The 22,343-nt window shown below is 43.8% G+C and overlaps 1 protein-coding gene across 3 annotated transcripts; it reads left to right on the top strand.

Annotated features, from left to right (window-relative positions):
* Positions 1-4,011: 4,011 nt before the first annotated feature.
* keap1b (kelch-like ECH-associated protein 1b) lies at positions 4,012-21,984 on the top strand. 3 transcript variants are annotated; one of them, XM_072683469.1, is made up of 7 exons: positions 4,012-4,215; positions 5,905-7,202; positions 9,551-9,796; positions 12,348-13,024; positions 15,327-15,532; positions 17,277-17,453; positions 19,176-21,984. In XM_072683469.1, the coding sequence occupies exons 2-7, from the start codon at positions 6,891-6,893 to the stop codon at positions 19,328-19,330; spliced, it is 1,773 nt and encodes a 590-aa protein (XP_072539570.1). In that variant the 5' UTR covers positions 4,012-4,215; positions 5,905-6,890; the 3' UTR covers positions 19,331-21,984. The 3 variants fall into 3 exon arrangements, with proteins under 3 accessions (XP_072539570.1, XP_072539571.1, XP_072539569.1); XM_072683470.1 differs by lacking the exon at positions 4,012-4,215 and adding an exon at positions 4,295-5,704; XM_072683468.1 differs by lacking the exon at positions 4,012-4,215 and having other exon boundaries at positions 4,295-7,202.
* Positions 21,985-22,343: the final 359 nt, after the last annotated feature.

Below are 22,343 nucleotides of genomic sequence, written 5' to 3'. Positions count from 1 at the left end.
AAAGGGCTGAGGAGGAGGACTGGGAATTCTGGCCTTCTTTTAAGGAGAGCTTTGGACATGGTTAAAGGGCTTATGTGTATCATGGCAATGTGATTTATACAGTAGGTGCTGGACAACTGGGTCAGAGCGGGTCTTGTGGGGTGTTTCCACCAAAAGTGCTCCACGGAAGGACAACTGTGATGGTAAACCAGCGACAAGGTTATGGATGCACCTACAGCTAATGTGGATCCTTTAAGGACACCTGCAGAGGCCTCAATGGTTCAGAGCTGTGTTGGCAGCATGGGGGGTGGTGGCGGGGCGCCACACAATATTAGGATTCAAGGATAATCACATGTGGTACATGGGGTGGACCGAAATTGAGATCTCAAGGCCCCAGTTACACCCAAAGAGCAATTATTGAATTAATAATAATAATAATAATAATAATAAATCTAGATTATATAAAAGGTGGCACGTGGTTTTAATGTGTATGTAAACACCTGACCTTTGGTCACAGGCAATGAGGTGGGACTCGCTTGGGGTTACATGTGCCCCTCTGAAGGTAGTTCCATACGTTTTAAAATTGATCTGGCCAATAGTGACACCTAGTGGTGGGATTGTGCGTAGCATTGCAAACTCAGTTGCCGCAGCAAAACCTCTTAACGTCTAAAATCCTCAGAACCATCATATCATACATCAGCATGTTTCAGAACAAGCCTTCATAGAAGAGCAGGCAGCAGATGTTGGTGTCTGGTCAGGGGTAATGGTCAGATATGCATTACCACGCACTCTGTTCAGCGTGCGCCCAGTTTGAGTTGTGAACCGCATGCAGGGAGGGAGAGGGTGGGCAGCCTACTTTAAAAATGACGTAATGCGTTCGCAAACTTCACGATGACGTAATGCATTTGAACATTAAACATCGCTGAGTGCTGCAGGCATGTGATTGCATGGGTTTTGCACAGGCCAGTGCAGAAGAGACCTGGTGCACGGTCTGCCAAACACGTTCACGCGATCACTAGATCTGACACTATTTCCAAAAAGTCACGAGGGGGAATTATTAAGCTCATAGTTCGCCTTCACTTGTAGCACAGATAGCAAGAGCTGCTCGTCTGTCATGTCAGCTTCGTGCAAGCCATCAAAAAAGCCTACTGCAGTCAAACCTGCGCTGCAAATGATTGACAGCTGATGACAGAAAGGCTGCCGGGTAAAAAGGCACAGGTCTGTTAAAGTAACCGTGTGTGTGTGTGTGTGTGTGTGTGTGTGTGTGTGTGTGTGTGTGTGTTTCGTTTGAAGTATGCTGTGGCAGTTTACTGAATCGACTCTTTCGAATCATTCTTTCAACCAAACGATTCCTTTTGGTTTATTAGCCTAAAAAAAGCTGCTCGTTCTCACCTGTTACCTTTTGAGGACCCATTTTTCTAGGTCTTCATTTTTTATGAAGATTAACAAATGTCATCAGTTGCTAAGATACCGGTTATAATTATATATTTTAATTTTAATTATGACTGGAATTAATATATAAATGCTCATAGAAATTTTGTTACTGTATAATAATAACAATTATTATATATATTATATTATTTTTATTATATATATATAATATTGTTATTGCTGTTGTTGTTAGTATTGTATTATTATCATCATTATGATTATTATTATCAGAATTAATATTATTATACTAATAATATTTTTTTTGTTATTTTTATTATATAATTATTATTTTGGTTGTTGTTATTATTATTATTATCAGTGATCTCATTATGATTTTTTATTATTTGTTTTTTTTTTATTAAGTAAAAATCATGTTATGTGATCTTACTTTTGTCTTTTCACCTATTTACCTTTTTTGGTTTGTTTGTTTGTTTTTTGTTGTGTTTTTTTCCTCTCTTACTAATTAAATCTTAATTTATTTATTTTATACCCCTAATCTGCTATTATGTTTTCCTTCCAGTGTTTTGTTTTTTTATTTGTTAATTTAATGTTGATTAAATCTTATTTTTATTTTTCTCTTTCTGTGCAAACAGTTGCATTTGGAGATGAAGCTGATGGAGCTCGCTAAAGGAAAAGGTTGAGGTATGCAGATTTGGTGGCTGTGGTAGGAGAGTGTGGGTGGCGGCAGATATTAGAGCAGTACAGAACAGGTGTTTGGGCTTTTGTAGCTAAGTGAAGGTTTCCAGCAGTGCCTGGCGACGGCTGCAGCTGGCTTCCTCTCTTGCTTATTGTATCATGTCCAACCTATTCTGCACTGGAGATGTACACTAACAGTGTGTCTCTGTGCTGCACAACCCTGAACTGACGTGGATTCAGAGCCATTAAAAAAGAACTGTCAGAAATAGCAGGAAGATCTAGTCAGGGCTGAGGTTGGGTGGGGAGGGTGGGGAGGGCCTGTGTGTGCCTGAAGGTGTGGTATGGTGGGAGATATAGGCTGTTGTGCACACTTGCTGTTGGTATACTGTTACTCAGGCTGTGAGTAAAATCTTGTGAAGTGAGCTGGACAGGTTGTGGGTCTGGGACGCCAGACTTCACTGTTGAGACTTCCAGGGATGTCGTGGGCTTAATTCAGCGAAACACTAACAAAGGGAGGCGACTACCTGACGACCCCTGTGAATACCTTGGGACGTAGCAGCTGAATGGAGCATGGGGGAGGGGAATGGGCTGGGCCCTGTGTGTAACCTTAACTGTTAGGTGTCTTAAGAGTCCAGACTTCCAGTATTATTTCACTGCAAACTGCTAAAGTTCAGTGACATGATAATGGAAATCATGCTAATCGGATCATAAACAGCCACAGCAAGACAGAAGAACGAGAGAGCGGATAAAGGAAGTGGGCTTAATTCAGCAAAATACTGATAAAGAGAGGCACCTCTGATGTAGTGGGTGATTAGAGTATGGGTGAAGGGAATGGGCTGGGCCTTATGTGTAACAGTGCAGTATTTTGTTTTATTTTTCTTTATCATTTCATTATTAATCCCAGTTTATTGTAAACGTCTGGCTACACTGAAAATGAGAACCGCCATCAATGTACCTAAATAAAGGTTGGTCAATTGACTGATATAAATATGTATATATTTATACTATTAACACTTTACTGTGCTCCTGTACATCTACACTTCTGAACAATATTTGCACATGTTTGTTCAGTACTGTCATTTATGTGCTGATATCTGCTCTTCTGCACTGCCTTTTATCGAGGTTAGGTCTAAATGCATATTTATGTTTAGTCTATGTGTCTACAGTGATTATTAGTGTAGTTGTAGATGGATTTTTTGTATATATTCTTGAGTTGTTCTTTTTGTAGTAAGTGAGATGTGTATCTATAGGTACGTTTTTAAAGCTCAAGAAATTCAACCTGACATCACATCATTAATAACCATCTGGTTTGGTTCCTCCACCTCCTAAGAGCGAGCCAAACTACAGCGCATCATCAGGACCATTGAAGGATCATTGGATGCAATCTCTATATATCTGTATCTATCTATCTATCTATCTATGTAAATGTAATATATTATATATATTTAATCTTTATTATTTTTTAGTATTTTAACCTATATTATTCCTTATTCTATTTATTGTTTGGTGTGTTTCTCTCTCTCTCTTAGTGTAATACTTGTTAACAGTCTGTGTGTTTGTTACATGTCATACTTGTGTTGCTCTCACCAAGTAAAATTAAGTAACATACTTACTAAAGAAAGAGATTCTAATTATTTATTTATAGTAAATATTGTATAATATTATTTATAACTTATTATATAAAATATGATTAAAATATATTATTTTAACTTGTAGTTAATAGTTTATAGTTTCATGCCTCATTGTAATAAGGGAGTTATATATATATATATATTTTTTTTTTGATTTTTTAGGTTTTGTTTTGTTTTGTATAGACTTTTTTATACTGTACCACAAGTATTATTACACGTGTATGTATATATTTTAAGTATTGTACATTTGCCCAATTTTTACTATCATTATTTATTTATTTACTACTGTTGTTATTGTGCTAATGCTTTGCCAATAGTGTTCTCTATACAGTCCTTACAATAAAACTACTCTGAATCTCGCGAATCGATTCACCTGACTCACTTGAGCGAGTCGCTCAAAGAGAACAACTCGTTCCTGAATCGACCGTCGCTAGTCGGTCGCAGTGCTTAGTCATGGTGACTTACTGCTTTCGCGGTCTCTCTCCCCCTCTCCTCTGGCCTTTAGTCAGCACTGCCAGACTTCATCCTCACCGGACGCGTGAGTAGCAACCTTAAAACGTTTGCATTGCAAAAACCGCCGCTGTGATTCGTTTGAGCTGCACTTTTTTCCCTGTGCATTTTCTTTGTTTACCGCCTCCCTTTTTGCTGAGTCGGTGCGAAGTGATTCATCTGCTCGTGCTTCTCCAGAGTGCACAGTTTAACACAGTGTTTTTGTCTGCCTGCCTGTCTGTCTGCCTGCCTGCCTGTCTGTCTGCCTGCCTGCCTGTCTGTAGCAACATAACGTAGCTATATACCTAGTTGCAATTTGAGGAATCGCATAATGCAAAGCTTCGGAGCTGCGATTCATGCAAAGATTCGGTTCAGGTTGAGAGTGCATGGGCTGCTATGATCACAGTGCCCCGCTGAAAAGGTGGTGCAGGTTATTGAGGAGGGTTTACATAAGGGTTCAGCTGCACTTCTGGTTCATGCTTTCGGGACACAACGTGCTGTAACGATAGTTAACAACAGGGCACGATGAGTCACTGCCAAAGGCGCTTTGCCAAGACTGATTCAGCCCCAAACTCACACTCGCTGGCTTTAGTAAGCGGCGCTGAAGCCCCTGAATAATCCAAACCGGGGTCCAGGGGTTAGCGAAGCGACACACGATCGCCTACTTTCCTTACCCAGCTGACTGTATGCTTAATAACTGCCTTCATACCCCTTATTTCACATATATCAAGATACGAGACATTAGATACAACATTATTAGATACAACATTATCCAGCCTTTAGACGCGGCGCTGTGAGGTTTTAACTTCACTTAGGCTGGAAAGTTTGAAGCTGGACGGCTGGAGAACGATGGAGCTTCCCGCGAGTGTTGGCTTGTAACCCGCTCTTCAGTAGAACCGCTTTCCCGCCTTTGGCATCACTGCTCCCCGCAGCGGCTCTAACGCAAGCCCGGGGATTCGCGGCCTTGTTTTGTTTTTGTATTTTTTTTTTTCTTGCTGATATTATAATATTTCAGCATTTTCACCACTTTTTCTTTTTTAAAGTCGTTTAAAAAGATAAGCGAGTGCTGATATGTCAATAGGACGTTGGCTGGAAATGTGGCAGATGTTTTATAGCTAGCTAGAGGTAACTTTTGGGGAGTGGGTGAAAGTTGGCGACAGCTTCAGCTGTCAGATTTGAGCATTTTTGTAACATTAGCAGGTCAAACTGAAGGCTGTGTGCAGTGCAAAACAAGACACCTGTTTGAAGGGTTGTAGGTAGCTGGCTAGTTGCAGGCGGACGTCAGCAGGGGTCATGTGACGTGAGGAGAAAATGCTGTCACGGTGACGAGGTGGAGTCGGACCTGATTGAAACCACTCCAAATGTGTGTGTGCGTCACTGGTCTTAAATAACAGTGTTGTTCAGCTCACTCTACCACAACACCTCAGCTTGCAGACTGGTTGACTTGTTTTTCTGCGACTGGGACATCCATGGACTCGGGTAATGGGTGAACTGGCTTCAGGACCATGTCCTTTGGGACCGAAGTGTTGGGACGTAAAGTAAGAGGCTGTTTGGGTTGGCTTGGTTTTATCAGCGCTGGTGATTAAGCTTCAGCCGCGCTGCCCGAGTGTGTGACACTTAAGCAACAGGAATGTACTTGTCAGGACAGAATGTCCGTGATTTCACCCTGTCGATCCTTGTCGTAAATCTCTCTCTCTCTCTCTCTCTCTCGCTCACTCTCTCCCTCCTTTCCTCGCAGGTCTTTGAGCAACCGGCAGGCGAAAACAGATTCCTGGGCACGGCGCTTTCCAAGAGCTTCAGTCCTGGCGGGATCAGCTGTGTAAAGCTGGGCTGTTTTCCTGGAGGAGGTTGTCTGCGCAGGCTGATGAATAACCTCTGGCACCTTTCGCACGCCTGTAATCTTTAAGGCTGAAGACTAGACTTTTCGGGTCTTGCGGGCGGAGGTGAAACTGCAGCTTTTAACTTAGAAAAGCCCCTTTTGCCAAAACAAGAGGAAATGATCTCTTTCCAAGTGAATGAGTTCCTGTACCTCTGTTGGGGTTAGTAAGCGGATTTTATATTTTGTATACTTCTTATGTATCTCCATCTTTGTACTGAGGCAGCCCCTTTCCAAGAGAACGGCCTGACTCTGTTGTGAGGTTTAGCTGCTTTTCCACACTCAGAAGGTTCTGCTGTTGCCACCACAAATGTGCCTGGGGCACCACAAACTGGATTGCTTCCTTCTGAAGCCGGGTCACCTGAGGCTGTAGGACACTGTTCATGTTCTTCTTCTTCTTCTCTCTGCTGAATAACCCTCACGTAACAGCAGGATGTTTATGTTTCGAAGTAGACTGTGAGCAGGTCACCTAGGCTTTCTAATGAAGATGTATCTCATGTTTCTTTGAGCTCTCAAACGTGACGCTGAATTACATGTTGGCATGGAGGCGACCCGTGGACTACAAGCTTGCGTCAAGTAGAACAAGAAACGTTGTTTTGAGGAACTCGTCACAAGGAAGAAGCAAGCTCTTATCTCCAAGGAACTCATAAAAGGCCAAGGGACTTGTCCAAGCTTTCTCAATGCCGTACCTACCCTTTCCAGCGCTGAGATAACTTGGGGGCTGGGACTTGTGGGACGGTGGGGGAGTAGACCATCCTCCGTCCTTTGTTCATCTGCACACCGTTCCCTGTCCGCCACTTGAGCTGGCGAGCGAAGATGCGAGCGCCGGGCGGCAGCCACCGGTGAGGATGTATGCGGCGTCAGGAATGACTGAGTGCAAGGCGGAGGTGACCCCGTCCACGAGCAATGGCCATCGCGTCTTCAGCTACACGTTGGAGAGCCACACGGCCGCCGCCTTCGCCATCATGAACGAGCTGCGGCTCGAGCGGCAGCTGTGCGACGTCACGCTGCGCGTGAAGTACAACGACCTGGAGGCTGTGGACTTTGTGGCGCACAAGGTGGTGCTGGCATCCTCCTCGCCCGTCTTCCGGGCCATGTTCACCAACGGGCTGAAAGAGTGCGGCATGGAGGTGGTGCCCATCGAGGGGATCCACCCGCGGGTGAGTGGACCAACAATGGTGGAGGTGGGGAGGGCAAGGACAGGAGGCTTGAAGGAGAGAACAGCCAGCTACAGGAAAGAGACAGAGATTTTTGGTTTTTGGCCAATAATGAGAAATTAAATAGACATCTCCTAGTTTTAGGTACCTCACAGTCGAAACTGCATCTGGTTTGGTGGTAAATCAGGGCTTAATGAGGGTAAATCAGGTGAGCTGCTGCTGCTGCTGATGATGATGATGGGGTTGAACACATCCTCCACGCTGTGCTGGCTGGACTGGGGGGCGTCCAGGAGAAACCTGGAGGAGCTGAGCTCTGTTCTTCAGACTAGCTCACCAACAAGATCTCACTACTTTCTTCAGAATGAAAAGCTCTTGCTCCTTTTTACTGTATTTATGCTCAGCTGCATCTGTTCTAATGAGATCTGGAGCTTCTACAGTAAAAAGTCTCTTATTGCTGAGAGAACCGACTTATAATAATGTGATTGGGGCCTAAAACCTCTGCACAGTACAGTAGCAGCTCAGTAGAGGCTAGTTAGTTAGTAGGCTAAGAGATGCAGTTTCGACTGTTCAATAATTAAGGCTTATTACATTACTTCATCATTATTTTTCAGTTAATTTCATTTAGAATATGAATTGAAAGCTAAATTAATTATTAAAATGAATGCACTGGTAATTAAAAGGCACTGGGTTTTCAGTCCCGTTTGTATTTCAGCCAAGAGATTTTATTGTTTTGGTAAATCCAAATGCAAATCTAGAAAGCCAAGACCCTGTTTACATCTCATGTGACTAGTATCTGGATTGTATCCTGATAGGATTTTAGCCACATGCATTTTGTTGCTGTGCAATTAAAAACATGTCTCTCCAAAACGGTGACTTTACAGCACAATGCAAAAATGCTCTTAGCTTTGAATGAAAGTCAATGTAGAATAAGAGTTTATTCCAGGTCATTTAGAGCATTTCTATTGGTCCATTCATCCAGAGTTATTTACACACTGTACAGAAGCCAGTGAAGAAAACTATGACAAAAATTAAGATGCGATTCATGTAGTCAAATGTGTCTCTAGATTAATGTCAGAAACTGGGAAATACTGTTTGTACCACTTTGCACTTGAACAATCAGTGAAGTTGTATTTCCGTGGGAAACTTGGGAATCTAGATGATACACGATCGCCAGGAAAGTTCATTAAAATGCAACAGTTATTTGGTAATTAAGTGCTTCTTAATAATCAGAGTAATCAATTATTATTTTCGATAATCAATAGATAATGTCTGTCACAGTAGTCATATGTTGCAGCCCTTCTATTATAGACTCACCAGCCCGTTTCTAACAAACATGTCTCGACTGATTTGACTGTGTTTGGTTTGGAGACTTCTCTTAAGTTTCACTTTTGGCTGAACCATCTGTGTAAAACTGATTAACGCCCTTGCTGAGCCCAATTCAAGACACACACACACACACACACTCACACTCTGTTCCTGAGTGTGACTGTCAGCCTCGTTTCAAGCAGAAAATCCTTAACCCTGCTGCCCTCCATCTTAACACCCAATCATTATCATCATAAGATCTACTGAATCCACTCAGCTTTACACACTCCGGCACTCATCACACACCAGTGATGGCTATCACGCTGGCCTTTGATTCAGCTGGTGCGTTTTTCCAGCTGTGTTTGCTGTGGAGATTAGATTTGGTCAAGTCTGCTGAGAGAGCGAGACAGAATGTGCCGTGCCATTAACTCTGTACTTTGACTAATAATTACAAGGAGGTGGGATCTCTACATGGGTCTAATTTTAAAAACATACACAATTTGGACAAAACTATTGGGACACCTGCTCATTCATTGTTTCGGACAATTCGGACAATAGCATTAGGGAGGTCAGGATGTTGAATGATCATTGCTCCACCTCGTCATGTCCAACTCATGTCCCAAAAGTACTGGATGGAGCACCAACACAGTTCTTCCATTGTTCTTTAAACCCGTCTAGCCCACGCCTGGCATTAGGCAGCATGGTGCCAATAGGTTGATGTTAATCTGCTCCAGAGAGTCCTATCCTACTGGCGGTGCTCTAAAAAATGGACTAGACGGGCTGTGTGTGTGTGCGTATATTCCCTTCATCATGTCTGCAGTTTCCCGGCCAGGAAAGAAAGCTGAGGTGTAATCTTTTACTGCTTTCTTTTATTACTGGGGTAAAGCACCAAGATGGATTGCAGGGCAGCTGCTGGTGATTTAGAAATCACAACGTTAACAGTTAATCTCTCTGCTGCAATACTCATGAACACCTGAGTCATGCCTGCACATGAGTTTTGGTTTCTTGTTTCTTCTCTAATTGCTCTCCAACTACTGTCCCAACAGGTCATGGGTCGCCTGATCGAGTTTGCATACACAGCGAGTATCTCCGTTGGAGAGAAGTGTGTGATCCATGTGATGAACGGTGCCGTGATGTATCAGATCGACAGCGTGGTGAAGGCATGCTGCGACTTCCTGGTGCAGCAGCTGGACCCCAGCAATGCCATCGGCATCGCCAACTTTGCAGAGCAGATCGGCTGCACTGAGCTGCACCAGAAGGCCCGAGAATACATATACATGAACTTCAGCCAGGTTAGAGTCCCACAGGTTTCAGTCAGTTCCACTGTGGTCAGCTAAAGACTGCTTTACCACTGAAAAGTTAGTTTCACCAACAAGCCAAAACATTATGAATCATGTATGCGTTTGGTCCTTCCGAAATAGCGGCAACCTGTCAAGGCATGGAGTCTATAATACCTCTGTGGTTCTGTGGTATCTGGCACACTCACTCTTAAAAATAATGGTGCTTCAGAGCGTTCTTTGATCAATGCCATAGGGTTCTTCATAATCACACTCAAGTACAAACAACCTAAGCATTGTAGTGGACCAGGTGTATAAGGGGTATAACCCCTTCATTATGGCAATGGTATTGCCTGATGACCATGGCTTCTTCATCAGGGCAGTGCTCATTGAAACACTGCACACTAGAGCTGGGCAATATGACGATAATATTGTTATTGTGATACACAGTATTCTTTTCTAAGCATATGGTGAATACTGTTAGCGCTTATTAAACACTGATCAGCTGCAGGTTTCATTACTAACAGTGTAATTAGACTGGGTTATTTAGATGAAGAGCAGCAGATGTTGAGTATAAATCACTGTATTCAGTACAGGAGAGTATCTGAATAGTCGTTTATAAGAATCTGTTGCTACTGATGTATTTAGTCTATGATTACATGTATCGTGCTAAATAAAGAAAAAAGTCTTTAAATATTGTGATATAGTATTCTTACCGTATCAACAGCCCTACTGCAAGGTATGGTTAATCCCATTAAACAGCCTATGTCCCGCTGATAGGCCGAAAGTGTTATTACAAACTTCTGTTACCACAGAATAACCCCACCAGTTTGTACAGAAGTCTCTGTAGTTACTGAATAAATATGCTTTGCTGCATTAAGGGGTTAAGGACCATCCAGGTGCCTCGACAGGTCAGTTGATTTGGGATTTGGAGAAACGAGCAAATCAACCAATTTTGTAACTTGTGAAGGTCCACAAACGTAGGAGTAGCTTCATGAAAACAGGCTATTCAATTTTTTACATTTCCTTCCAGTGAAAGCTACATCCTTCCTAACATGACTCTGCCTGAACTGGCAGAGTTAGATAATGCCTAAGAATGCTGTGAGTATGGTTGGGAGGTATGTGTGGGTGTGAGGCTGAGTAAGAAAGATGTACCTGTCCAGCTACATTATCGTATATGTGCCGGTAAAAGCCATGTGTACCTGAGAAGTTAAGGTGTTTTCCAGAGTAGCGCTTATTATTGTCATTTTAAGACCATTTTATGTAACTGCATAAATGTAATTGCAACCTTTTGGACAGCAGGTGATTTAAAATTATTATAAATATTATAAATATTTAGATATTGATATTAAATATCTTTAATAAATAAAACTGCTGTTTTTAAACAGTCATTATAACTCATTATGGTCATGTCCGTATGTGCAGTAGTTGTGGGCCTAAAGCCCAGGACACACCCATCTAAAATTCTCCAACAAAACCTAAATACTGGGTCAGTGTGCCATACCACTGTGCGATTCCTGAAGTCTTAATACTGGTTCTTCTAGTCAGTCAGTGCTTTTTGCAAGTGTTACATTTTTGTGTTTGTTTAACAGTGTCTGCTTAGCTGGCTTAAAGCAGCTCTGAAATTCAAACATGGAGAAGAATGTCCTAACATAATCTGATGGATAGACGATAGATTAAAGGATTGCCATCAGCCATCATATCCCAAGCCCAAGCCTTTTTTAAGGTCGTCCTACACCAGTATACAGGTCATACATGCTGATTCTGACTGCGCTAGGCTAAGCTAGCCCCTCTTCTTAAAACACGATTAAACTAGCTAATGTTAGTGAGATGTTTCTACGACACATCACTCTAGTGCAATGCTGGATGGCACTGGTGCTGGCTGGCTGTGCTAGTGTCGGGAGCGTTGCATGTGATTGGGTGGGTGGGAGATTATAATAAAACTGCTGAAAAGGAGGGTAAATCCAGGCATATTTTAATGGATCAGGTATTGGCTAGCTTAACCACGGTGTTCAGAGCGCCATCTTGTGGCCTCAGGGTGCCATAAGCGGACATCTTTGCCTAGCCGGCTGCAGCAGCAGCAGTGCGGACGTTGTCAGAAGGTAAATGAAGGAGTTGAGGCTCTGCAGTGTGGAGCTATTTTACAGTGGAACATGAAAACAGACCATAATATCTGACCCTTTATAAAACTCTCACTGATGCGCTCTGTTTTACCAGCGGGAGAACCGGCACTCGCCTTTCTCTGTTTAAAAACCAGCACTGAAGATTATTCAGAACCCAGTGGAGGCTAACGCTAATGCCAACACACACGCTTGATTGGGACATCCCAATTTGGTTGTTTTTATAAATGTTAATGTAGACGGTGTAAATGCATGTACCATATATTACATCTGGATTCATTATCTGCAGATTGAAAGATGATTAACTAAATAAATTGAGGAGTGAACAAAAAAATCTATTAATTTTGTTAGATTTTTCTGTTTTGTTCTTTTTCTAAACATAACCCTTGTTTTTGACCTCCTGTTCTCCCTCTCCTTATCCTTTTCCTTCTGCTCCAAACCAAAAGGTGGCGACGCAGGAAGAGTTCTTCAACCTGTCCCACTGCCAGCTGGTGACGCTGATCAGCCGCGACGAGCTGAACGTCCGCTGTGAGTCGGAAGTGTTCCACGCCTGCGTGGCGTGGGTGCAGTACGACCGTGACAACCGCCGGCCGTATGTCCAGGCCCTCCTGCAGGCCGTGCGCTGCCACTCGCTCACGCCGAACTTCCTGCAGCGGCAGCTGGAGCACTTTGAGTGGGATGCGCAGAGCAAAGACTACCTGTCCCAGATCTTCCAGGACCTCACCCTTCACAAGCCCACCAAGGTCATCTCCTGCCGCACTCCCAAAGTGCCCCAGCTCATCTACACGGCAGGAGGCTACTTCCGCCAGTCGCTCTGCTACCTGGAGGCCTTTAACCCCAGCACGGGGGCGTGGCTGCGCCTGGCCGACCTGCAGGTGCCCCGCAGCGGGCTGGCGTCCTGCGTCATCAGCGGACTCTTCTACGCTGTGGGTGGCCGAAACAACGCCCCAGATGGCAACATGGACTCCAACACGCTGGACTGCTACAACCCCATGAATAACTGCTGGCTCCCCTGCGCGCCCATGAGTGTTCCCCGGAATCGGATTGGGGTTGGGGTTATCGACGGAATGATCTATGCAGTAGGGGGGTCCCATGGCTGCATTCACCACAACAGTGTAGAGAGGTAAGAACGAGAGGCTGTCTTAATGCTGTTTGAACACCCACACACACACACTTCACACTATAATCTTTAAATGATATATATATAATTTATATTATAAATAAAAAGAAGAAACATGGAACAGTCCGGCCAAGATTCATGTTTTTGTTACATTGTTTATTTAATCTATTTAATGTATTTAATCTATTTAAAGTCTGGTTGGTTTTGGTTTCACATTTAAGTTGTAAAGCATCACTACCAGCAGCATAGAATTTCAGACTAGTTCCAGTTCACTGAAGTGAATGCGCTTGTCCTGCAAGTTATGTCAGTAATGATTTTCCTGTTCTTTTACTTCTCTTATTGTTTAATGGGTGAGGATAACCTGCCTTAACTTCCTGTAATTGTTCAGAAAATCCAATGTGTTTTTACTGCACACAAACAAACCAGGGTTCAGTTGATCCCGACCGAGATCATCTCTTTTGGCTGGACCAAATTTCCTAGACATTCAGAACTTTTAAGTATTCTTCTTTTTTAGTTGTTCATTAAAATGATCATAATTAAAGTATCAGTTGGTTCAATTGATTCAATTAATTGTGACTCACTACTTCACACTACCTAAAGTCAGGAAGAGCTTTTAATTAGATCAGCTGTGTCCGCTGTGTTGGGAGCAGGGTAAACACTAAAATGTGCAGGGCAGCAGGTTTTTTTTAAGAGAAACAGCTGGGTGGTGTGTGTGTGTGTGTGTGTGTGTGTTCGTTATTAGTCTAGATATTTTAGTCCGATTTTACTCAGTTTATACATCTACAGTTTATACGTTCTGATTGTTTTCTAAATTGTTATATATTTATGCTTTGTTTTGATTTATGAAGTATTAGGGAATCCGCAATGAAGGATTCGGGATCCACAATGAGGGATTCGGTGTCCGCTGTGAGGGATTCAGGGTCCGCTGTGTGGGATTCAGGGTCCGCTGTGTGGGATTCAGGGTCCGCTGTGTGGGATTCAGGGTCCGCTGTGTGGGATTCGGCGTGCGCTGTGTGGGATTCAGGGTCCGCTGTGTGGGATTCGGCGTGCGCTGTGAGGGATTCGGCGTGCGCTGTGTGGGATTCGGCGTGCGCTGTGTGGGATTCGGCGTGCGCTGTGTGGGATTCGGCGTGCGCTGTGTGGGATTCGGCGTGCGCTGTGAGGGATTCGGCGTGCGCTGTGTGGGATTCGGCGTGCGCTGTGTGGGATTCGGCGTGCGCTGTGTGGGATTCGGCGTGCGCTGTGAGGGATTCGGCGTGCGCTGTGTGGGATTCGGCGTGCGCTGTGTGGGATTCGGCGTGCGCTGTGAGGGATTCGGCGTGCGCTGTGAGGGATTCGGCGTGCGCTGTGAGGGATTTAGGGCCTGTTATGGGTTATTCAGTAACTATGTATTATTTACTATCTACTGTGAATAATTCAGTATCCATGTTAAGCGGTGGTATAGCTTATTTAAAGATGTGTGCGGCAGTGTTTTTTCTGCTTTTCCTACTGTGGAGTAGTCTAGTGGTGGTCTTTTATGAGTGAGGTTGGGTTGCGTTTTTAGAACAGCTTCATATTAGCCAAGAGCAACAGATTTATTTATTTAGTTTTTTTACTTTTTGATGCAGCTGCTGTTTATACGGCTGGCTGCTATATGGTTAGAATAAAGAGAGCTCAGTGTGTATTCCCAAAATCCCCTTACTTTAAATTCTTTCCAGAACGTTTCCTCTCTCTGTCTCACTCTTTTAGTTGTAATGTGGATTGTGATGGTGACGCTAAGAGAAGAGGAAGTGTGTTTAGATCACAGCCTTCAGCTCTTAGATAATGACACAGAACAAAGCCGAACCCAGAGGAAGAAGGAACAGAAAGCATTCTATTATTAGCAATTTACCTTCTCTCTGCCACCCCTGCACCTTTCCACAGAAACTCAAAGAAAGCGTTATTTCAGTGCAGTTCCTAATATCTAGAGAAGCTTGAAAGAATCTTTTGTTGCTGCATTTGCCAGTTTTTCTAACCGTACTCTGAAAGGAACTGCTGGGCAGTTAGCAAAGAGAGCAGCTTGGTGTTATTACTTATCCCCAGCAGTGGATAAAAATAAACCGACAAAGAAAAAAAAAAAGTCCCACCCGAGGCTTTTGGTTAATGTTTGATTGGTGGGAGTAACCATGATGTCCTTATAAAGTAAACAGTCCACTGTTACGTGACCATGATATCGACTGGCTGCGTAAAGTGCCAGTGGCACGTTGCCAGACACTCCAGACAACACCAAATAAGCGGGATTTTCAGCTTTGATAGCGTCATGTCCCTGTGCATGTCACCCATGCAGGTATGACCCGGAACGAGACACGTGGCAGCTCGTGGCCCCCATGCTGACGCGACGGATCGGGGTCGGGGTGGCAGTCATCAATCGTCTCCTCTATGCGGTGGGCGGGTTTGACGGCACTCACCGGCTGAGCTCGGTGGAGTGCTACAATCCTGAGAAGGACGAGTGGAAAAGCACATCATCCATGAACACTGTCCGCAGTGGAGCAGGTGAGTGGCAAGGTAGTCCAGTTGTTTGGCTCAAAAGAAATTCTCAGTTCTCAGGATCAACTGCACCCAGTGCTTTAATATTTTCCCCACCCCACCTAATCCACACCTCATAGAAGGGTTATAAATGATCCTTCAGGAGGGATCAGATGTCCAGTGGGTGCCCTGGACCACTGATCTAGAGGTACTAGAGACTGGTAGAGACTTAAGCCTTGGAACATACAGTTATTTCAGTGAATATAAACAAGATCTGTGTTTTTTAACCAGTACAAATCAATGCAATATCCATATGGTTAGTATAAGGCAGACTGAAAGAAACTAGAAGGTAGTGAGTACTAAATAAAGTGGTTGAGAGCTAAGGGACTTTGGGAACGACTCAGAGACTAGGTTTGTCGAAGATATCGAGAAACCACACCCAGCTACACTGAACAAATCCAGATTTAAGAGGAAGTTTAGATCAGTAGAATCTCAGATCTGACACACGTCTTGTTGGCAGTTTCTTACGTCTGCATTGGCAAAGAATGGACATTTGTTGTGGCAAAGCAGCTTTTCTAGACACCTTATAACTCAGGAACAGTGAATGTTTAGGTTCTCGATTTGTCTAAATGTAAAACGTGACCCTTGTTAGTTTTCTAAATCTGACTGTATTGCTGTGGTAGAACGAATTCAGCTCAGATAGTCTTAAGTGTACAGGTTAGTAGAAGGCAGGCTGAAATAGGCTATTAGACACTGAGTAAGATAAGATAAGATAATCCTTGAAATTGTCAGTGTCACAGCAGCAAAGGTATAGCAAGACACTCGGATGCAAAAACGTAGATAAATTACCACCATATACACAATATAAATATTAGAAGTAAAAAAAAAAAGCAATAACAATATTATTTATATTATTATAAGGAGGGGGAAAAAAGCTGGAGAATGGCACCTAAGGAAAATCCTGTTTACACCTGGTCACTTCACCTGCCTTGAGTATCAGGATTAGATCTAGATCAGGCCAAACCACATAAAACTGCAAGTGTAACCTTAGATTCATTTAAACCAGATAGAAGTCCCATCACTCAGGCCACTTTAGGAGGTGGTCGGAGATGCATTTGAGCCACGTTATATCAGTGTAAGCACATCCATCACTCCACCCCACTCCAACTCCTCCCAGTGAAACCGACTGACTCATTTGACTACCCAGTGTAAATGCATGTGACTAAAATCTTATCAGAAGACAACCCAGATGCTGGTCATAAGAAGTGACCAGGTGTAAACAGGGTCAGAGACTGGCTTAGTAGGAGACAAAGAGAAACCACACCCAGCTAGAGTGAGCAAATCCAGATTGAAATGGCAGCTAGGATCTTTAGATTCTCACATCTGACCACATCTTGTCAGCTAATTGGGAAAGTATGAACTGTGTGTTTTTTTGGAACATTATATTTGGTAGTTAAAATTGAGGAACAGGGAACGTGTAGGTTCTTTAATCGCCTGAATGTATAACGTAAGCATGAGAAAGCTGCCTGTGCACTAATGTGACCCTTGTTCGTTTTATTTTGCAAAGCCATTTGCGTCCCAGTTGAATCATTAACCCGTTTCTGCACTGTCATGATTCAAGTGCAGTCCAGCAACCCCGCCGTAAACTAGATGAAGCAAGTCATTGTTGATCATTGTTTCGTGACCCCTTCATGATTTACTTCTCAGCTGAAGTGTAAATTCCAGGCTGTAATTTGAGATGTGAGTCATCCAGTCCATGTGCATTGTCCAGGTGTGTGCGCGTTGGGAAACCATATCTTCGTGATGGGTGGCTATGACGGCACCAATCAGCTGAACACGGTGGAGCGCTACGATGTGGAGACGGACAGCTGGACCTTCATCTCGTCCATGAGACACCGACGCAGTGCGCTGGGCGTGACCACTCACCACGGCCGTATCTACGCTCTGGGTAAGGGTCCTAAATCGGCCTGCTCTTCTGCATGCCCCGCAAGAGATCCACCCCGTCCTCGCCCTGTTTTGCAAGAAATGCATTCATTTAAATGGAAAAATATGCATTATATGTCCAAATATTTGTGGACACCCCTTCTAATGAATGCACTCAGCTACTTTAAGTTGCACTCAGACACAGACACAGATGTGCAAATGCACACACACATACACACTCTAGTCACTGTAGAGAAGTACTGCACAATATGCCAGCTGTGGGCTTGAGGGGTATAAAGCCCCCCAGCATTGAGCTGTGGAGCAGTGGAAGAAGTGTGTTCTCTTGTCACTAAATGCAATCAAATCCTCACAGCAATGCTTCCAAATCTAGTACAAAGCCTTTTTCTCTGGACACTAGGGACCGTTACACTCTAGTTCAGAAGAATGGGCAAATGTCCCAATACTTTTGTCCATATAGTGTAGCCACTGACACAGACTTCCAGCAGTTCAAGATCAACCTTGGTGAAATCGTCGACATCATCAGCCAATAGCACGACTGCTTTTGTTTGCCCTAACCTATAAAGGGGTGGTCCTGTAGGACTGTATGGCACATAGCAGCACTGAACGTCCAAGGAGGCGCTGATTTTAGCTGTGTCCTTTCAGTGTGACTGTGCCTTCTGTAGAAATTCTCTTGGTCCAGTGTATGTTAGACTAGTCCTCGAGACACACCAGGTGCCTTATAGTCTAACATGACCCCTTACTCAAACCACTGAGGCTGTCAGGTGAGCACACACTGCTTGCGTTTAAAATAAATAATTAAATAAATAAAATGCTCCAATATTCACACGCTCCTCAAGAACCTATTAGATGAAATAGATGGATCAGGCTGGAAATGAGTTTGGCAGGGCTGTGGCTCTCCTCTACTATAGCAGGCTTGGGCAGCCCTGACGTAGACAGACGGGATGACCGATTCTATTAGGCTTTGAAGGGCATGTTGTTTGGTGTACACTCTAAAAACTAAAGGGTGCTTCAAATGGAGAGATGGAGAACTTGTCAAGTTCTAAAGGACCTTCACTCATGGTAAAGGTTTCTTTACCACTATAAAGCTTCCTCAGTCTCAAACATGCTTCTTTATGGAACCCGACAAAAGTGGTGACATAGGTCTTCAAATCTGGACCTTGAATCCAGTCTCCAGTCCTGGACTTTGTAACTCTTGGTAGGTGTGACACTACGTGGCCAATCAGATGCATTAACTGTTCTCTTAACTTGCAGTGCGAACAAAATCCAGGACTGGAAAATGGATTCAAGGTACAGATTTGAAGGCCTGGGTTTTATGGCATTGCTTAAAGAACCATGTGAAGTCTAGTTCAAATTCACCCTTAAATTACCCTACAGATAAAACAAGAACTTGTTCCACGTGACGCAGCGTTTCTGGTGCTACAAGTAATCCACCCAATTGTGCACGCCCTCTGGTGGCAGGGAAATGACAGTGCTTAGGGTATTTGTTGCACTGGTTATTTACCAGTATGAGGTTTCACCTGATAGTAGCTTGCACCAAGGCCAGAAAACTCTCCCTCTTGATAGGATGAAGTGAAAGGGCTCGGCCAGATGAGCCACTCTGCGCAGAACTGGCAGTGAGACTTGTTTACAGTTGCGTAATGCTGTACACAGCCTACTTTTAGAATAGCAGTCAGTTCTGCCTTGGTGTCCAGGATGTTGACAGTTCACCTTTTCACGTCTCCTCTAGGTGGATATGATGGAAACACTTTCTTGGACAGTGTGGAGTGCTATGACCCTGAAACGGACACCTGGACAGAGGTCACAAAGATGACCTCTGGGCGAAGTGGAGTCGGTGTGGCGGTCACCATGGAGCCGTGCCAAAAGGATTGTCAGAAACTCTAGTGCCTCGTCCCTCCTTACGTCTTCTTTTCCTCTGTTCTGTGGTTCTTTCTGTCGTCCGTCTCTTTCAGACCGGCTTATCGTCGCACATTAGCTCTGGTGCTTGCAGTTCTGAGCAAATCAGTTCTGTAACAGCCCTCAGCAATAGAGACCACATGCTAACGCCACAGGACCACGGAGCTCAGCTCGGCCCAGCCACAGGGTTCATATGAAGTCTAGGAGAAACTTCCGATGCTCCATTAGGTCGGCGGGACTCTAGAAATCTGCCGTGCTATTCCTGCTAAAGGCCCTTCAGTGATCGGATCAGAGTGGCAGGAAGGCCTGGGTGTACCAGAAGGTACTTCCAGGGGGGCCATGTTAACTTCAATTGGCAAGTTTAGCTGGATTAATGGTTTAGCAACCAGCCCACAGGCCATGGAGTCACTCGTATGAGTCCGCCAGTGTCTCCAGTTGTAGTATTGACCTGTTTTGTACTTGTAAACCAAATCTGTGGTGGTTTTGGTAGACCTGCCAGACTACCTCTCCTTTGAAAGCCGTAATTTGGAGGGTTTGTGGGTTTTTTTGGGGTGTTTTTTTTTTGGTTTGTTTTCCTGCGAATGATTAAGTGCCATTTATCATGCCTCACCACCACTTCAGTATCCCACCCTCTGTGCTGCTCTAGTGGGCATGAAGGCTGACCTGATGCTGCACATGAATATAAAAGAGTGCCACGGTACCAACGGCAGCTTGGGCCGGTATTGTTAAAGGGGCTGGTTGAGTGGTTCTAAAACCCGATCCTGGAGCATATTTAGTGTTTTCACTTCTCTCAAACATCATCTCATCTCATCAGGTAATTACCAAGACCTTCTTACCATGAGTTGTGTTGCATGTGTTGGACAAAGGGAGAACACACAATGTGTAGGGAACCCAGGACTGGGATTGAAAATCATTCACTGCCGATGGTGTTCTTATCCCAGACCTGTAGTTCCCCCTGTCCTGCACATTCAGCTCGTAGATGAGTTGTTAATTAGCTGATTGGTGTGTTTGAGCAGTGGACGCAGCAGAATATGCAGGACCAATGTTTGGGACCACAGCATGAACCCGATCGTGGTCAGGGCTGATTCTAGACCAGTGGTTCAGATCCAATCTCAATCCTGGAGGTTCTAAGTTGCCTGATTGCTAAAGCTAATTGGCTAAATTGGTGGTTAAGATATTTAGATATTAGAACTAGACAGTTAGCTTAGCTTAAGACCATATTCTGTGGTGGCGAGTGGCTGCTAAGATAACTAGTGGACTTGTGGACTACTCCAGAGGAAAGGTCTTCATATCTGGACCTTAAATCCACTTGTTGGGTGAGACATTAAGTGACCATACAATTACATTAACCGCTCCCTTAACTTCTAGCGAGAACAAACTCTAGGACTGGACACTGGATTTAAGGTCCAGATTTAATTACCTGGACTCTAGACGATTCAGTGCCATCAGACCTTCATTGTTGTTTTAATCCTGTTTTTTTCAGGACATGTTTTTATCCTCATCTTGGTCTCAATTCCATTGCAATTCCATTGACCACCCATATTATTCCTAGCCAATGGTTCCCAAAGTCAGCCCTGAAGAACCCATGTTCTGCTCATTCGCATTTTGTCCTGACCCAGCTCGTGATCAGTCTTGGTAATAGCTTAAAGAGCTGGATCAGATGTACTGGATGAGGGAAAGCATGAAAACATGATGTAGAAATATAGAGTGGAGCCCCCAGGACTGGGATCGGGACCCTCTGGTCTAAGCCTAGGCTTAGGATCCAAACGTGACGTCAGCTCGTCTGCTAATTAATGAGAATTTCGAGACTAATTAGCTCCCAATGAGTTGAATTGTAGGCGTGTTAGGACAGGGCTCTCTGCAGGACCAGCATTGAGGAACACTGGTCTAGACAGGAGCTGCCAATGCCATATCTCATTTATTTAAAAGTGTTTGTGAGTCTAAGACCAAATCAGGACCTGGACGAGGTGGCACCATACCATAAACTCCTACATTTATCCAAGTGCATAAAGGGAACGGCTGTGTTTTTGAGATGTTCTGAGATGGGGGTTTTTTGTTGTTGTTCTGAAGGAACTGTACTCTTGGCCCAGTTGGGTCAGGAATGTCAGTGGATGCTGGGCGCGGCATTACCTGAAGTGTTTGCAGAATTCTCCTAATGGCTTTTGCCAGTTGAGGCCAACATCACTCTCTAAATTCCAGAGATCCCTTCCTTTCTTCTTTGATAGACAGACAAAAAAAAGCCTGAGTAATAAATGTATTTGTAACAGCATTTTAAGCTACATTTTTTCCAGGATTTTTTGTACATTGATACTCGTTGGAGACTTGTACAGACTTTCAGTTGCTTTTTTTTCCCTCTTATTTATTTTGGACGAACCCTGTTGTCTCTTTGTGCTTGGCCACCGAGCTCTGCGCTCTGGAAGAAGCCAGGCTGTACCTGAGGTTTGTCGCGCATGCGCCTTCATTTGAGACGTGATGGCAGTTGATAGCTGCTCTTTTTCTAAATCTGGCTTTTTGTTTGAAAAGGGAAGCGATTTTCCTTTGTTTATTATTAACAATGATTATTTAAGGACTGCTTTGTAAATTTTACAGCAAGGAATTCATTGTACTACACATTGTATATTAAATGCATATGTTTATTGTAATACATCAGTGTTTGTCATGCTGACGGGTTGAAGCCACACTGATTTTACGTGACTTTTTACGTATGCGTTTATTTCTAGGATATTTTTAACAACCTGCCCAGAGCCGGAATATGCCTTTTCCTTTCTTAGGTACTTTTAAGTAAACACTCCGAGCTTCTAAACATGCCTGTTTAGGTCAGAGGTGGGTAATAACTAGAGATATGTTTGTGGACACCCCGTCTGATGAATGTATTTAGGTATTTTAAGTTGCAAATGCAGGATCAGCTGTTTTTAAAACACCCTTGATTGTGAAAGAAAGAATGAATGAGCAGGTGTCCCAATACTTTTGTCCATATAGTGTACACATTTTGGGCATTTTA

The sequence above is a fragment of the Salminus brasiliensis genome, chromosome 7, assembly GCF_030463535.1.
Source record: "Salminus brasiliensis chromosome 7, fSalBra1.hap2, whole genome shotgun sequence".
Taxonomy (NCBI): Eukaryota; Metazoa; Chordata; class Actinopteri; order Characiformes; family Bryconidae; genus Salminus; species Salminus brasiliensis.
The sequence above is the reverse complement of the archived record's forward strand: the minus strand, read 5'-3'. Positions and strand labels throughout refer to the sequence as shown.

What these genes read in the sequence shown, in the direction of transcription:
- keap1b (XM_072683469.1), top strand. Translation starts at nt 6,891, where the DNA reads ATGTATGCGGCGTCAGGAATGACTGAGTGCAAGGCGGAGGTGACCCCG. An exon ending in CACTGTCCGCAGTGGAGCAG is followed by an intron (nt 15,533 to 17,276) that starts GTGAGTGGCAAG and finishes TGCATTGTCCAG; the next exon opens with GTGTGTGCGCGTTGGGAAAC. An exon ending in CGGCCGTATCTACGCTCTGG is followed by an intron (nt 17,454 to 19,175) that starts GTAAGGGTCCTA and finishes CGTCTCCTCTAG; the next exon opens with GTGGATATGATGGAAACACT.